The sequence below is a fragment of the Acanthochromis polyacanthus genome, chromosome 20 (assembly GCF_021347895.1).
Source record: "Acanthochromis polyacanthus isolate Apoly-LR-REF ecotype Palm Island chromosome 20, KAUST_Apoly_ChrSc, whole genome shotgun sequence".
Classification (NCBI taxonomy): domain Eukaryota; kingdom Metazoa; phylum Chordata; class Actinopteri; family Pomacentridae; genus Acanthochromis; species Acanthochromis polyacanthus.
In genome coordinates this window covers 15,344,599-15,362,545 of record NC_067132.1, presented here as the reverse complement: position 1 = coordinate 15,362,545, position 17,947 = coordinate 15,344,599, and the positions used below count along the sequence as shown (strand labels likewise).

The following is a 17,947-nucleotide window of genomic DNA, read 5'->3' as shown; positions in this document are numbered from 1 at the left end:
CAGTTCATGTACACTCGATTTTATCTGAAGGTGGTGAATGTTTTACCCAAGGTTATCCAAGGTAACAGTTTTAAAGTAGCACTATGAAATACACATACACACACACACAATATAAAGTAGCTGTCATATGCCAACTTCACCTACTAAAGCTATATATATATTATTAGCTCCATGCCACTGTATTTCTTTTCCTTTAATCAATCCACTACCCTACAATCCAAACACTAATAACGGACTGCATTTTTCTCTGTTGCTGGATGAAAGGACTCGTAACAAGGCTTAATGGGGACACTATGGCTTTCTTGTGACCATAATCAGAAGCTTGTGCTTTGGAGAAACAAACAAACCTCATTAAACATGATGGGAAAAAAAAAACATTTGACCCTCATGACCTGACAAACCGCATTCACTCTGTCCTTTGACTATTCATGGTGTTCACAGGACTACCCAAGTTGACCCTCAGTTGATAATAACTGCATTGTTCTCCTCTTTTTTGAATCTTTTAAGTCTCTGTTCTTCTGTCTGTATTAATGTTTGTGTCCAGTTAGATATGAGAGCTTGATAAACAGAAGGGTCATCCTGTCTTGTTCAGTAATTCAGATGATCTACATGGGGATATATATAAGTTGACTACGTGATAAAGCTTGTCTGCTATAAATGGGTCAGTTTGTTGTTACTGGCATGAAATCCTGACTATTCGCTTGTCTACTGTGATTTACATCACTCTGATGCATAAATGCAACAGATCTTTCTTTTAATGTTGTTACTGGATTAACACAGTAGAATGTATTGCCGTGTGTTCATAGCTCAGCTGATTGGCAACTGAAAGCACAAAAGATCTGTCTTCTTTGTGGGGATTTGCTTCTGACTTAAACTGTCCTTGAGCTTTATGACCTCCGATTCTCAATCGGAGAGTCAGCTTACTGTGTATCTGGCTGAGCTCATAGTTGTTCGGCTTCAATCGGCTGTGAAGCAGGGCGCTGGTCCCCCTCCAGCGTTGCAATTCAGTCTTGTGAATCTGTTTCACAGCTTCCAGGTGAGAGTTCAACTGATTTATAGATTTCACTAGAAGGTTCACCTGTAGGTAGGTACGGTGAGAAAAGGGTAAAGAAGAGATGAGAGAGGTCTTCCTTACCTGTTGCTGACTCATTTGGAGCTGATCGTATAGCTGCTGTTGTTCTGTCTCCTTTTGGTCTTTCAGATGCTCGATACCTCTCAGCTTTTCATTTAACTGACAGGCCTCTTCCTCGTGTGCTCTGACCTTATGGTTCAAGTGTCTTGCCTCTTCCACCAGTGCTGTCACCTGAGTAAGAAGAAAGAGAAAAAGATGAAAACTTAAAAGTGTGGAAAGGGAAAAACTTTATGTCGGCATACAACGCACACACAGACAGAGTGAAAAAAAAACAGTGAGGGGGTGGCAGTAGCCAGAAAGTGAGGGCGTCAGGCTTGAGTCAGAGAGTTTCCCAGTTTAGTCTCAGGACCAGCTGGGAAAATGTAGGCACAGCAAACATGAATGAGTAACGATTCCCTTTTCCTTAGCTCCAGCTTTCGAGGAGCCTTTGAGCAAGGTGCTACGCCTCCCACTGCTCTAATGGAGCTGCTCAGTAGCCAACAGTAGAAGACTATTGCTGGTTTGGGCACTTCCCTCGAGTGGATGTGTGCAACTCTGTGGGTGTAAAGCAGGGCAGTGTTGGAGGAAAAAAAACACAAGGGTGCTCACTCAACCTTGCCTCAGCATATGAAAGGAAAAAAACAAAAATAAAAAAAATAGTAAGACAGGTTTAAGACCCTTGTAGTACCTTCTAGAATTGGATTTAAGCCCTAAGACAAATTTGAAACTCAAAAAGAAAAACAAAGATGAAAACATAGTTTTCACAGCTGGAATGTCTCAAATAAATTGTTTTAATAGGACCAAATATAATATTTTATACAGCGTACATTGTTCAGCAAAATCTCTCAAATTTGTGATATTATAACCCGAGAAGTGCGACTCGACATAAATCAACACAAAAAAAGCCACCACACCTGTTCCTGTGTCCCTTGATGCTTTTGTTCAGCTGTTTTCATCTCAGCTCTCAGCTGCAGAATTAACTGATCTCTGCTTCGAACCTAAACCACAGAAAAGACACGTAGAATAACTCCCAGTAAACTGCAAATGTTGGCTTTTTAACTATTATATATTAAGCTCAAAAACATCAGTGCAGATTTTGCTACACAGTTCTGACCACTGGATGATTATGTACACAAACACATGAACACACAGAGACAGGGAGAGAGATGGACCTCCAGGTGTGAAGTGTGAAGTTTCTCGTGGCTCAAAGCCAAGTCAGCCTCCAGTCTGTCTTTGGTCTGGTTGAGGTGAACACACTCTCTGCTGTGGTCCTCCATCTTGGCTCTCAGCTCACCCGTTTCCTCACGCAGTTTCTCCAAAGCCTTCTCTCTTCGAAGCAACTGTTAAATATGCAGCAAAATGAAGTCACTCAGAGGAACTGTCTCACAGTAATTCAGTACTCACATTAGGACAACAAATTTCTACTTTAAAAAACACTAAAAAGAAAATTAAGTAATACAATTAAATAATTAAAGGACAACAAAACCCACTCTAACATACAATCCACATAAAAAGGAATGATAATTGATTCAGATTTTGATTCCATTACCAAATACATAATACAGTAATTACATTGCTTTCATATGTTTCAAATGTTCTTTTAACTTAAAAACATTCTCAGTCATACTCCTATCAAAAGATGATTGTAATTTTGGTGGATAATGAAGCCGATGTTTTTACCTCTTTCTGGCATTCAGACAGCTGCTTTTTATGTTCTGTGAGCTCCCTTGCCAGCGCGCACAACTTTATCTCCTTCTTCTGTATCTGTAAGACAAAGATATTTTTTCCTCACAGTTTAAGGGTGCTGGGCTATATTTTGTTAACTGCAAAACACTAATGCATCTTTCATAAAATTTTGACAATGAAACACTGTTACGGGTGACATCTGCTTGATTTACTGGCAGCACAAAATGTATCTCAGGAAACGGGGGAACTAAAGTCAGCGTGTGTATAGAATTTGAGATAGCGTATTCCAGTCTTATTTTCATATTTTTGTTTAAGGTAACACACAGATGACACTACACACAGAGAAATGGTTGTTAACCCTTCTCTAGAGTATTCAGTATGTTTGACAATTGCTTGTGTTTGTCTGTTTCCTTGGTGACCTCCCCTAATTACCCACTTCAGCTCTATGCCAAATGAGTGTGCACCGTTTGTGTGCACTTGTCTGCATGTGTATTCACGTGGGTGTGATTCCTCACAAGTTTGCTCAGGGGAATGTTTTGGACTTTTTATCTCTCCTCTCTGTGTTCACAAGAGTCTTTCTCTGTTTGAGGCCAGTAAAAAACGGCCAGGTATGGTCAAATAGGTTTTTCATGCATTTTGGGATATTTTATCAAATGTTAAGGCTTTAGAAGTCAAAAGATGAGTCAGATTATCTCCAGAAAAGAGCACAACACACAGGACTGTTGTAATTCATAGGCACGTTAATTGAATGCAGAAAGATGCTAAATAACATGAGGATAAGACCACGGCTTTGTCTCACTACACTGCATTACAAAATACTAATACTGAGAAAGACACTGTCCGCTTTTGTCTAATTTAAACAGCTTCTTTATTAATATTGTACATATTTTCAACTTTCAATTTACAACAGCCCTTCATGCCAAATTGAATCGCCCTTTGTTTCTCCATCCCTCCTCACCTCCTGTCCGTGCGGCATGATCCAGGGATTGTTTTGACCAGAGTTGAGGGCTCGTTTGTAACTGTCCGGAGGGATTGATGGAGTTAACTTGGCTCTTTGACCCCTCACCTCTGGCTGTCGACGGCCAGGCTCGCTAAACACACTAAACCTGAGCTACGGCAAATGGAGGGGAAAAAAAACAAAACTGTGCACACAAATACACACTGCTATGCAGCTAAACCCCACATGAATGTTCTTGTACAGGCTTAGAACCAAACAGGTATCACCCTGGACAGAAATAATCCAGGTTGCGTTTTTGCATTCCACAGATGAAATAGTTCCATCAGATGAAATAGTGCCAACACGCACTCACACAGAAAAAAAACACTGACCAAAGCTTTTATTCGTGTTACAAATGCAAGTCATTCCACTTACCCGTAGCAAATACAGCACTCACTTTGTGCCAATTTTCAAATCTTAGCTTGATTTATCTTTGAATGTGTGTGTGTGTGTGTGTGTGTGTGTGTGTGTGTGTGTGTGTGTGTGTGTGCGTGAATTCCCAGTGTGAGTGTGTGATAGGCAGAATGGATGTTGATAAACACTGGAGGATGTCGTGTCAAAACAGACAACTTGTCAAAACGACACGCTAACTAGGTCAATCACAAAGTTTAAGGAGAAACTTTGGAGTGGCGCTTTGGTTTATGCATATCTCTACGTGGATGTCTGTGTGTGTGTGTGATAAGCTCCTGAACGAATCTGCAGGAGGGGACCTCCAATATCGAAGGTATTTTTAAATCAATGAGCTCTTAAGTGTATCTCAGTCTCAATGTGTTCACACATAACACACGCACACAACACTCAGCGTAGATAGAATCCCTACTGACAGGCAATGACAAGATAAAGAGAGGGAGAAAAAAGGGGGGAGAGGACGACAGGAGGGGGAGAAATAATATTTGAACAGTTGGGGGTGGGAGGGGGTAGTGAAGGGGGTGGATGAAAGGGAGAAGTGGCAAGGCAAGAAAAGAAATGAGCAATAAGCGAGATCAAGAGAGAAAGCGAGGAGAGAAAAAAATCAGTAAGCTACTCTGACTGTTGTAAAGCATTGTGAGCAGGACCGATGTCTGTCCATGTCCAACCTTGAAGGCCCCAACAAACTCCCTCAATGTTGTTGTACCACTCGTTCCGTCTCCTTTCATTCTTATTTGCTTTCTCCCTCCCATCAACCCACCTTGGCCTTTTACAATAACGTATGATTTGAAATTCTTTCAGTAACTATGAGTGCGTACTTCTTAAAATCGCTTCATTTGTGAGGAAGCTGGAGACACACACAAATGTCTGGGTGTTACAAATTGACAAAAAGATTGAACATCACACACGGAAATAAAATTTGCAGATTTCTGCTTTCATACAGCACATAATTTCATTTGCTTTGAAAAGTCTACATGTAGTTTTGAGTCACTGATCAGCTCCCACTAGTGTATTCTGAATCAAACATTTTTAAACTCAGTAATGGGTCACAGAGACCGATCTGACAAAAAAGGCCTTCACCTTCACATTTGAATACTGTTTTGAAGTCAAAAAGCCGTTCAAAAGGAAGACTCTATGGCCACATTTTGCAACTTTTACCGTCCACATCCTGAAACTGAGTCCTCTACCACCAGATCTCCCACCCTCTGTCTCACTCTGTCCCCCCCCCTTGTTCTTCTTCCTGTGTGCATTTATGACCTGAGCGTTTAAAAAAGCGCCTCTAGAGAGCTGTGTGTGTGACTTTTGGTCCTGGGAAGATGAAGTAGATCCTCTCTGAGACAAAGCCCCTTGTGATGTTAATGATTTTACTACTTTCAAGTTTCTCACTGGGGGAGTTCGGAAAAGCGCAACACTTTAACCTCACGTTGGAATTACTGCAACATGTGGTTATTCACATGATGATGATGTGAGTGAGTTAATGAGATGGAGAGAGCAGCTAATAGAGATGGAGGATAAGTAAAAAGGAATTCAGACTTTTTTAAAGGGTAGAGAATTAAAGGAATTAAAGAGGACTTTGTCCTTAAATATATTACATTTGCATAAAAAAGAGCAAACATCTGATTTTATTTAATTTCTCTCCACTATTTCTTTTTGTTGAGTTACACACAGACAACCTTCAACAACAGTCCTGGCTGGACTAAAGAGGACTTTAATATCAAAATCAGTGTCTGGGAAATATAATTTCACCCATCCTACTAAGAAAGCTATTAAATGAAAACAGGAAGAAATAAAACAAAACTGCAAATGTGCAGTGGTTTCTAAAATATAAGCATTTCCCATGTCTACTTCTAAAAAAAAATGACTGGACTAGTCATTCTCTATAGAAAAGGCAAACTGCTTTCCTTTTCTTCTGAGCAAAGAAGACTAAGTGAGAGAGAGCCAGTGTACAAGGGAGAGTGAATCTGCAGAGTACATTTAGGATGAAGGAGAGAGTGTTGACAGTATTTGTTCAGCTGTGCTAATGTTAGGACATTTAGAGCTGCAGAGGAAAATACTTAATGCAAAGTTCTCCATTTCATTTATATTCGAGAGGGAGCAGGCGCACACGCTCTCTCTCTTTTGCACACACCTACGACTACCACTGTCCACGCAATGATGGAATGAATTGTGCATGAGTGAATGCAAAGCTGCAAGTGTGACTGTGTGTGTGTCCATGTGTGGGTGTGTAAGAGGGAGCTTGTAATACATCAGAGAAAAACCAGTTTTGGTGCATAAAGCAAGGCCAGATGTGGAGCAGAAACCAGATCCCTGGACAGAGTGTAATGGTCCATCCGTTGACTTAACCAATTCAAACATGAAAGACACAACCTCACACATACACACACATATGCACATGTAGACATACTCAAATACACTGTACCGCAGAGGGAACTGCATACACTGTGCATGCACAACAAAACACATAAACACAGACACATTCAACCAGCATATATATATATATATATATATATATATATATATATATATATATATATATATAAATGACTTGACATACAATGTGACTGTTTGATTCTATCCTGTAGGAAAACTTCTTGAGTGCATTATAAGAGGTTTTAATTAAAATATGTCATTTTCATCAAAGCCCATTTACTGTAATATAACATGAGCTACAGAGCACGCAAGTCCTACATGTGCACTCTATAAACGGAGTGACAGTTGTAAGAACAGTCTCAATGATAGCCAGCAAAATCCTGACCTTCACTCTTACCCTAAACATTGTGAAAAAGAGTACTGTGAATGAAGAGGTTTGCCAGTGAAAAGGATTGAACCCTGTATGCTGCTTCCCTTTTTTTCGTCTTGTTTTACAAATTCAAGCCTTTGAATTTCTTAAGCTTAGGGAAGAGTGTCTTTCCAGCCTGGTTAATTGAAGGTTAAATACAAACCACTAAGCATTAACATATGCTGTTGGCGTATTGCAACAAGGGCAGAGCATAGAAACGGCTAAAAAGCAATGTATCATTTTGGAGTTTTACTGCAGTTCCTCCCATTGTAAGAGTTGGGACAGCCTTCGTCAAAAGTCTGTCTTCGTCAAAAGTGTGTGTTTTTAATAAGGCTCTAAATATCAGAACATCCTATTACCCATTATCTAAAAACCTTATTATCAGCACCATTGTAGAAATAGACAATGCCTGTCACAGTGAATATTACATTTGAAAATTTCATATTTAAATGAATCCCTCACCTGTGCGACCTCTCTTATCAGCCCCATTGTGGGAAAAGACAATGCATTACATTAAAGTGAATATTATATTTAATCTCCATTCCTGTAGAAATTGTGTAACTTTAGTTAACCATTTATTCCCTGACATTGTCCACTTTGTGTAGAAAATGGATTTTGACCTGGAGAACAAGCAACTCACCTTGTGACATGTAGCAACAAGTCACGGCCAAAAGCATTGAGTCAAATGTAGCAAAGGCTCCAAAGGCTTTGAGAGGGACAAGCAGACATGAAGAGAGCTGTGGAGGAGCAGCACACAAGGAGACGAATGGGTGAACCATTACAGCAAGATGCAAGCCAAAGAAGGAGGCAATGAAAGTATCATTTAGAGACGTTTGCCTCTGCTTTGTCACCATAGCAGTGAAAGGGAACATCATAAAGGCTTCGTACCAGGCTAGGGAACCCTACAGTTACTGCATTCACTCAGGACCAATAAAACTGCTTGACTACTCATCATAAAGTTGTAGGACACCAACTTCAGAGCAGTGTTTCTTAAACCTGGAGGCAAGACTCACAGAGGGTTGTGACTCATCATCAGACAAGAAAAACAATATGTTTTTATTAACTTGGGCCCTTGGAAACCATCCTATGATGTTTAGCTCGGTCACTGTACCTTTCTAATGTATGAAATTGTTACAGAGAAACTACCCATATTCCTGAAAGAGGCAGACCCCAGTTCATTTTCAAATGCTTACTTAAACCTGTGACACTGCAATTTTTCAAAATGAGCCCCAGAACATCAGTAACATGCAATGCAAACACAGCGCTAAAATGATCACATTTAAACTGCTGCTGCTGTCTAAGTACACCAGTGATGTCAAAAAGGTAACAGGGGAATTGAGTTAGTGTTGGAAAAGTGAGGGCATAAAGTCGGCATCTAAGAGTGTGTTACTTTTAAGTTGAATGTATTTCATTTAGCTGGCTGACAGGCAACCACACTGCTAAAACACTAGCAGCAGACAAATGACTTGGTTTGGTCAAGGACACAGTAAATGGGTTAATTTAAGCCTAAAACACATCACTGCCATGCGCCACTCTGATACACCTAGAGGGGCAAAAAGAGGAGGAAAAGAAGGAGAGAGAAAGAAATACAGAGGGAGGGAGACAGAGAGAGACAGAGAGAGAAAGAGAGAGAGAGAGAAAGGACAGTGAGAGAAACCTAAAGGCCATTCCATTCATCATGCGTACGACTCTTTAATGTTCACATTCATTACCACTGGTTCTCACTGGGGCGAGAGCAAGGCCGGACGAGGCAGATGAGAGAAAAAAAAAGATGAGCATGGAAACAAAAAAAAAGAGAATGGTTTGAAGAAAAATAATGAATGGAAAGAGAAAAATTATCAAAACAATATTTAACCCCTCCTCCAGTCTTATTCCCGCTAATGGCTAAGTGATATTCATACAAACACGGTTCTTTATTGTTCAACAAGACAACCCTCTGTGGAGCCAAGATGGTGGCGATGAGTTATTAAATATGGAGAGAGGGCAAGAGAGGGAAGGCGGAGGAGGAGGGGAAGAAGGACAGATGATTAACTGAGAAGGAAGTAAAAAATGAGGAGAATTCCCCAAAGTACCTGACTGGATTTGATTTAGAGAATGTTGCCCAATTCTGTTCCTTATTTAAGAAGAACTCTCCTCCTGTGTGTGTGTGTGGAACAGAGAGAATGTGCTACCTACCTTGCTCTGCAGCGTGGCCAGGCTTTCTTTGAGCTGTGCGTTGCATTGGACCAGCTGTTCAGAGTGTTTCTCCTTCATAGCCAGTGCTCTCATCAGAGAGTCCTGTGTGGCTCGCAAAGTAACTGCATCCTGCTCCAGGTGCCTCACACGATCCTCCCTCTCTTTCATCTAAAACACACAAATCTGTACTCTATATACATGTATATAGTACATGCACAAATCCAACATACACCAGGCATTTTGCTGCCGTTAAGGATTTGGTCTTTGATGCCACTACGGCTTGTAGATTTGACACCAAAAGAACAAATAAAAGTCGCATGCTAAATATTACATTTTCTTTCTCTGCACTGAGTCAAGCTGTGGCAGTTAAAAAACAGAAATTTAAGAACAAAAATAAATAATAAATCTTTTTCTTTCACACATGTCACATTATGCTTCCATTTTACTGAGTGTGCATCAAGTAGGACAAATTCATATCAGTTAGCTGGTTACACTTAGCTGATCTTGTGAAAGGCTGTCTTTTGTGTGCACCATATCGCTACAGTTTCTCCAATAATGTTGGCAGATGTAGTAAAGATAACTTCAAGTAAAAACAACATTCTTAGCATAGATACAGACGCTTACTCTTTTGCCTTTTGCCTGAAAAATGTTCAGTTCTTTTTAGTCCAACCTTCAAGATGTCCGTTTAAAATTAAAACAGCCACACTTTTATCATCAAGACGGAAAAAGTACCTCAATATGCAACACTGGAAAACTAAATGCATGTGCACTAAAACTAAAACAAAACAACTGTTGTCACTGTACATAAATTAGTGCTTGAGAGATTGCTAGGGGGAAAAAAAGACATAATTTCAAAGGAAGCAGACAGTGGTTGAACTCCTCACCCCAAGCATGAATGTGAGTGTGTGTGGGCCTGTGGTTCAGAACCCCTTTACCAAATCAAAGCCCCTATTCATTAGCACTGTGTTAAATGAGTCCTGTGTTAGATTAGTGAGGAGGCTCTACAGACAGTCAACACACATACAAACACAAACTTAAAAACATATTTACATGCACTGTACACAAACTGTGCGTACACTTCTGTATGCACACGTAAGTACAGACCCTTGCGTAGTTTCACCAGCCTGCATGATTTAAGATTTGTGAGATGGAAACACAAGCAGATATAACCACAACATAGACACAAAGGCACGATCACAGCAAAGAGCAGCACCCTTCTTAACTTCTGATCTCTCCCATCATTTCCTCAAACTGCAGACTATGTTTAGGGGCTTGTGTCTTGGCACTGACATAACCCACCTCTACCTCCTCCAAAGAGCTCTCCAGAAACACTATCTAGCGTATATATCATGCAATGCAGTGTAACAGTGAGTTAAAGGTGGTCTTTTATGCAGTTAAATTATCTACAGCAATCCTAATGGATGGTAACAATTATAAGCAATGGGGCAGTCAGTGCTGTGACACTGAATTAAAATGACTCTTTCATCCGGATATTCCAGCAATTTTAGTGTGACTATTGGGAAATAAAATAAGTTTTACAAAGCTAGGACAATAATGTGCGAATTTCAGAGCTGCAGCCACGTTCAACAGATTACACGAGTGGGCAAAAGTTCATCTTCTTTATGCTAACCCATCTAGATTTCAAGAGGGATTTCAGATGAAAAATTAATATGAAGGAAAAGCGCACATTTTCTATACAATTTAGATATTATTACCATTAATGTAAAATGAAGTTCAGGCAACGGGAACTTCTACGATTCAGGCGCAGTAATTCTTTTACTGTACTGACTTATGACTACAATTCATGCCATTAGACAAAAGCAATATTTAATGTGAATTAAATGTATATATATGTATACATAATTAAATGCATTAAATTAAAACATAACTCTTTCTATAGATAGTTTTAGCTAAGTAATGCCAAAGAATAAGAAAGACAGTCATTTAATTGATAATGCAACATTGTCTGGAAGCTGCTGCAAAGGTAGTTTAGACTAACCCAAGGTAAAGCGCTGAAAGGACAAAAGAAAGGGCAAAGTAAAGTGACTAATGGAATCGAAACTTTACCCCAGTCAGCTAGTAACATACATTATGTTGCTATTTTTACAAGGTCTTGAGTATTGTTCACAGTGCAATATTTAGTGCTTTGAAGATCTCTAAATGTTCTCACTGCTCTCATCTTGAGTGAATCAGTGGCAAAACGCAACATTTGGCAAACTTGTACATTTAGATCATGCCATACTTTGATCTTAGAAAACCATAAACACTTATGTTCACTCAGTAGTCTACAAATAAGGCATCTTGAATGAAAAGTTATATTTCTTTTTGCTTACAGCCTGCCGTGAATCTAGTACTCTTAAATAAAAGCTGAAAAACAGTATGTTGATTTTTCTTTAATGCCACTTATCTATCCAGCTTGGTAAAGATCACAATGTCTGTTAAAATCCCTCCAAGGTCTTTATAGCACTGACTTTCAGAAGTCCATAATATGGTTACATAATTAATACATTACGGTGAGTTTTTTTTTTTTCCATCTGCAAATCTGCCACCATCAGAGATGATTAAAAGTTCCCATGTGGTCTGTGTGAAGACTTAATTCTCCAGTGGGGGAGTATAGGACCTTGGCTGGAAGTCCGGAAGAAAGAATATCAGATTTGTGATTTTATTTCAAATGAGTGCTTAAGCCTTGGACTTTCATATTAGTAGAGCTCCTATTGAGAGAGAAACCTCAATCTGATCAAGTCTCATTACTTTAGCAATCAAAGTTTCGCCCCTGGGGTCCTCCCCCTCAACTCCTGCCTCCCACCTCCTTCCGTCTCTCCTTTTTTCCTCTCCTCCTAGCCATCATATGTTTTTTGCCACCAAGGCAGAGAAGAGGAGAAAGGGAGAATGGCTTGCGCAAATCCTTGATTGGCCAAAGTCTATCCTCCATCTAGGATTACGAATAGAAATGGAACATTTGAGGACAAAGAAAGGAGGGGTGAGATGGGAAGAGACAGAAAGAAAAAAGAGAGAGATTGTGGTTAGAGAGAGATGTGAGTGCAGAGTTATGGGCACAGAGAGAGAGAGAGAGAGAGAGGGTGGCTAATATAATTGAATTAAAAAGATGGAGCGGGGCCATTTCTAAGCAGGTGGGAGTGTGGAGTGAGAAAGAGCAGGCGAGATATTAACTTCTAATAAAAGAGAGATTAGAAAGTGGCTAGGAGGACTGCTCTGTCTTTACCTGTGGGAGTGACGGCCCCCACATAACCTTTCACTGCAATATGCACACTGATATTGGCCGCCATATTCTCAGCATACCGCACACCGACGGGCAAATACATATACACAAGCATTCATGCACCGAAAAGAATCACTCATACGGAGCGTACACGCACACACATATGCAGAAATATATGACATTTGAGAAGACGTACAGGCGCACACCCGTAAAGCATTATCAGCTCTCATCCAGTGATCCAACAGGCGGCAGTCATCAGATAATGAAGACACAGCTCTTTGGGAAGCCACTGCCATGCAGACAATTAATTAACTAATTGCTCTAATGAGCTTGTTAATGCCACAGTTTTTTGGCAGCCTGCATGAATACATTAACAAGGCTAATTCAATTAAACAGGTGCAGATTTCACAGCTGCCTCTCTCATGAGCACACACACACACACACACAAATCCTACAGGTGTTGTGTACATGTTCGCTCCATTTGACTCTGATGTCTTTTTCAGCAAAACCTTGGCATTCGATCAAAAGCATAATGATATGCAGATCAAGTGGTGTGTACTCGTGCATTTGTGTGTATGTCTGTCAGCGCTTTTGCCTCAATGGGCCGGTGTGCCTTTGAATCAAGCAGAAGTACAGCTCAATAAGCTCTACCAGCAATGGTAATCTGTATAATTGAAAGGGTATAAAATAAGTGGGTGGAAAACTGATTGAAGCGCTATGATAGCACAGTTAAATTAGCTAACACAATCCCAGGGGTCAACCAATAATGTTAGCCAAGGCTTCGCAATGCAATACAATTAATTTGCTCAAAAGCTTTTCAATATTATACATTCATGTGTGTGGGTTTGACAAAAACAGCTATGAACTGCGAGTGAATACTATCGAGTTTGTCTTGTCTTCACGCTACTCATCCCAATACTTGGCAGCCCATGTTCACAAACACTACAACTCTGAAAGCAGCTATGACAAAATTTTCCACCAAAAAGGACCCATTGGTTTAAGAATTTGTAAAATGTCTTTAAATTCCGTGCAAACATCAAAAACATCTGAAGCATGTTTATGTGCCCACATCTTACTTTTTGTTTCACTCCATTTAACTCTACAGTTAGTTGGACGATCCTTGCCTCTTTCTCCTCCATCTTTCTGTGAAAAAAGGCGCAGAGCTCATATTTCAAACGCACCATTTTGGCGTCAGCCTGGAACAGAGAGTTTCATATTCATATTCACATTTGTTGTACTAAACTGCAACCTTCTTCATTCACAAACCTCCACTGTGAAAACTGATAAAGAATTATGAGTAATATTGCATGGAATTAAGAAAATACAATCTCTATAAAGTTGCTAAGATTCTGTAACCATTTTTTTTCTCACTCATACCACTATACCTACAGTACATACAACTCACACACAAACCATAGCAGAGTGTGACTTCACTCAGCAGGTGTGTGTGTGTCTTCTTGTGTAAAAGTGAGTCTGACTGGTGATTTGATGGGTTTGGCTTGTTATGGCAGAACGTACAGAAGAAGCTTCCTCGCTGGCTGACAAAAGCGCTGAGGTTGGTGGTTAGCTAAACTCCCCTGGAGATGATACTACTGATTAATTTCCTCCATCTTCATCGCCACCCCCCTCCTCCCCCCATCCATAAGTCCGCTTTTTTCCTCCCTTCCCCCAGCCCCTTCAACCATTGCTGAATATTAAATCAGTCCCCCCTTTTTTTTTTAATTTCCAGATAACCGCCGTTCATTTTTCTCCGAGTGTCATATAGCCATGACATGGTGTAGCAGCCTATATATTAGGGATGGCTGATGTGAGTTATTGTGATTGTTATCTTTTTTCCATTTACTGCTTGTGTGTCCTACTGTAGTACACTATGCATGGCTAAATCATTACCTGTGCATGTGGTACAAATATCGAGCAACACCATTAGTAATTTGCAGTGAAATTTCCTATCTCGACAGTTAGACATGCTCATGTTGCTGTGTTTAAGAACCAAACGGCACTGATAGAAATATTGCCAGAGGTGTTTTGTGTAGTGTTTGTTTCCTGTTGGTTAATAAAGACTGTGTTTGAGTTGAAATGTATGTTTGCATGTACAGTTTAGTTAGTGAAAGGGGAAGACAGGTGCATGTATACTGCCCCAGTTTGCTTTCTAGTGATCTTGACTTTGGCACTTACTGCTTAGAGACTGATATTAAAGACGTAACTGACACACAAAGAAGAAATACACAAACAAGCCTGAGAGCAAACCTGTGGGTTTGTACAAAGCATAAACAGCACGTATAGTGTATATGTATGTTGCATGTGTGAATTCTATGTGCAGTTACACAGTCAGACATTAATGTGTGCACACATGTGACCACAAACACAGACAGGCACACACTATGGGTGTCATCACTCAATGTCCCAGCTGCAAATGAAATCTCATTCTCTCTAACAATCTCTGTAGCCCACTCTAAAATATCTCAATCCTCCCCACCCTCCTTCTTTTTTCTGGGTCGTCACTAAATCACACCCTATTTTTTTCTTTCCCAATCTGTACACCTGTTAAATATATTTATCAAAAACGCATGCTGAGCAGAAACCATCGCATGTAAAACCTGCGTGTTCTCATTTATGTTTCTGTGTCATTAAATATTTATTTATTCTTGCATTTTCACCCAATTTAACCCTTCGTAATCCTTTCACAAGGCTCTGTCCTGCATTCAGACTTTAAACAACATCGGCTGTTCTCAGGTTTTAGCTCTTCCTTCCTTGTGTTGTTGTGCCTTCCTATCATCATATTACTTCACATCACCTGCTTGCATAGCCTGAAACCTTGCCCTGGAAACTGGGGAAGTGGGAAGTGATTTGGAAAAATGAGGGCAATAAAAAAAAAAAAAAAAAAAAACACAGGGATGAATGGAGAGATGTGATATAAGGTAATATGCTAACCCAATCAGCAGGCTGCTGTTTGCCGACAGTATAATCAACATATCGGCCTAATGTCATTACAGCTATATGAGAAATAATATTGCGTGAAATGATATTGCGCGGCGCGTGCATGCCTGTGTGGCACACGCATGAACAAGCTCACACATCCAGATGTATGTATCAACGATCACTTCCCACACACAAAGAGACACAAAGATGCAAAATCCAGCAATACACGCACTGCAGAAATTTATGCCATTTATTCCTTTATGAAGATTTTTACTTGTCTGACAATGTAGAGAAATAAAAGAATTTGATGATTACTTGATGTTATTGATTAGATAAACATATTAATATCATTTTAGCACTTTGAAAACGAATTTCATTTCTTCAGAGTATCTTAAGAAGTAAAACCAGATTTACTTGAAGAGATAGATCAGTTAAAATCAATATACTCTTTCTACTTAATGTGCAAGTGCACATATTCATCTGTATATTCACACACGCAGACTGCCCACTGGCTCTGACACAAGAGGATATTAGTTAGTGTGTGGCTTCCATATCCTGAATGCATGAGGCCGCTGATGGCCTCTATTGATGGACACTGGCGTGAAGCCATCACTCAAGTTATGGAGCTTTAATTGGAGACAGCATAAAACGATAAACCAAGAAACATGCATGGCTGAACAGCCCAATGTAAACCATTAATCATAGCATAGGCAAAGACAAGTGGCCGCCACATACACACACAGATTTCTCTTTGTGTGCACACGCACAGCTGCAGAAGCACACACATTCACACTGCTCTTGCACCACACACCTTGCACATGTGCACGTGGCACACACACACTCAGCATGGCAGAGACAAGAGTCCCAGTCACATATTCTCATGATAGATGACCCATTTAACTTTGATTTCTGAGAGAAATGAGCTTGCCAGCGATACAGGGTTACCACACAAGCGCGCACACACGCATACTTACTCACTCATTCAAAATATACATTGATGCTATACATGGGCTACATATATGAACTCACACTGTGCATTTAGTTTATATGTAAATAACAGTTTGTTTTATTTCACAGACATGTATTCAGGCCCGATCTCCCTTTCTCTCTCACACATGCGTGCACACAGACACATGCAGTAGCACTTATTTGCATGAGGAGGCTTATAATATGGGGATGATTTGTGATGTAAGCAATAGGAAGTGAAGTAATTCATCAGCAGCTGTGTCTAACACACATCTTCACTGGTTATAAAATACAAATACACACAAACACACACACTTACCTGCTTGTATAAATCAGAAGCACAAAAAGTTGGTATGAAGGAAGACCCGTTACTAACGCAAATACACACAAATTTGCTCTCACACCCATTCCACCCTCCATATAGACACATATGTTTTCAGAAGGCTGGATTCACATGTAGCCCTTTCACAGCTATAAAGTCTGCAAAATGAGTTACCAGTGTAGTGAGAGCAGCGTATACGAGTTTCCCTTAAAAATGTTGTTATGAACACATCTGAATCTGTACCATTATTAACTGAATGTATCTGAAATATTTCTATATGACTAAATCTGGCTTGATTTTACTTTGTTTTATGACTTGACTAGTGTCGCTTATGAATGGGGACTTTCACATATAAAATTCAGCAGTACCATATTATCTAGCATTAAGGCAGGGTGAAAAAAATTAAAAATTATAGCCCATATGGCCTGGAAATGATTAAGAGACAAAGCTGTATTACCTGTATATAATATCAGTGATGTAAAATATTGAACAAAAGCAGGGGACTTCTGGGAAAATTACAGAACTAGGTGAAGGCAGAGACTGCTTTCTAGATAGCAGTTGGAGTAGACAGAAATGTGATTAATTCGGAAAGGAAAGGGTGCTGTAAGGAATTCTTCGAATAGAGGAATTCTCACGTTAAAAGGGAAGATGAGAAGTGACTGCTGCTCTGACTGCAGTGAGAAGGTTATTCGTCCAGTGGGAAGACGACAGAAGAACTGAGAGAGCTCAAGGCCTCAGTGTCAGTGGGTGGATCAAGTCAGTAGGCTGACACAGAACCAGAGCAGGAGAGAAATTAGAAAAAAAAAAAAATCTGTTTTGTTTTTCCTGTTTGTACCGCTTCCTAATATTTTTGAACACAAGCGCGTCTGTTCCAGCTTTGGTCCCTTGAGCAATTAATTTTTTTGCACAGTTGTAATCCAGACCTCTTCTTATTTGGTTGTTGATTGCAAATGTTAATGCCCCACAACCACCCCACCACCGCCACTGTCCAGTGACATATGAGACAGTGTTGATATTTAGACAGATGGATGATACATTAGAAGGATAAAAAACGTCCGAACGCACACAAACACATACAACACGTGCGCACACGTTCCATACAGCGGTTGCAGCCCCTCAGCGCTCCTCTGTCCTCACATGCTTGGTTTCCCCATCTAATTGCTGCCATTCGTCAGCATGTGCGTGCGTGTGTGCACGCGCGTGCGTCTGTGTCTCATGCACTGCTGTACTTTGTGTTTTTGTGCGTCTTTTTTTCCTGATTCTGTCACTGTGCATTTACAAAACAGCGAAAACAGTGAAAGAAACAAATAATCAGACAGACAGGTAAGAATGGCAAAAGACAGAAAGACAGAATGATACAGAGG

General features: G+C 40.1%; 1 protein-coding gene across 1 annotated transcript in view; it reads right to left on the bottom strand.

Moving 5' to 3' along the window:
* Positions 1–17,947, bottom strand: part of LOC110950874 (trichohyalin-like) — a 96,348-nt gene that overhangs the window by 37,483 nt on the left and 40,918 nt on the right. Inside the window, exons 7-11 of the mRNA XM_051940456.1 lie at positions 9,157–9,324; positions 2,792–2,875; positions 2,284–2,451; positions 2,026–2,109; positions 1,136–1,303 (exon numbers count right to left, since the gene is read on the bottom strand). Of these exons, the coding sequence (XP_051796416.1) occupies positions 1,136–1,303; positions 2,026–2,109; positions 2,284–2,451; positions 2,792–2,875; positions 9,157–9,324 (672 nt within the window). The remainder of the gene's footprint in view (positions 1–1,135; positions 1,304–2,025; positions 2,110–2,283; positions 2,452–2,791; positions 2,876–9,156; positions 9,325–17,947) is intronic.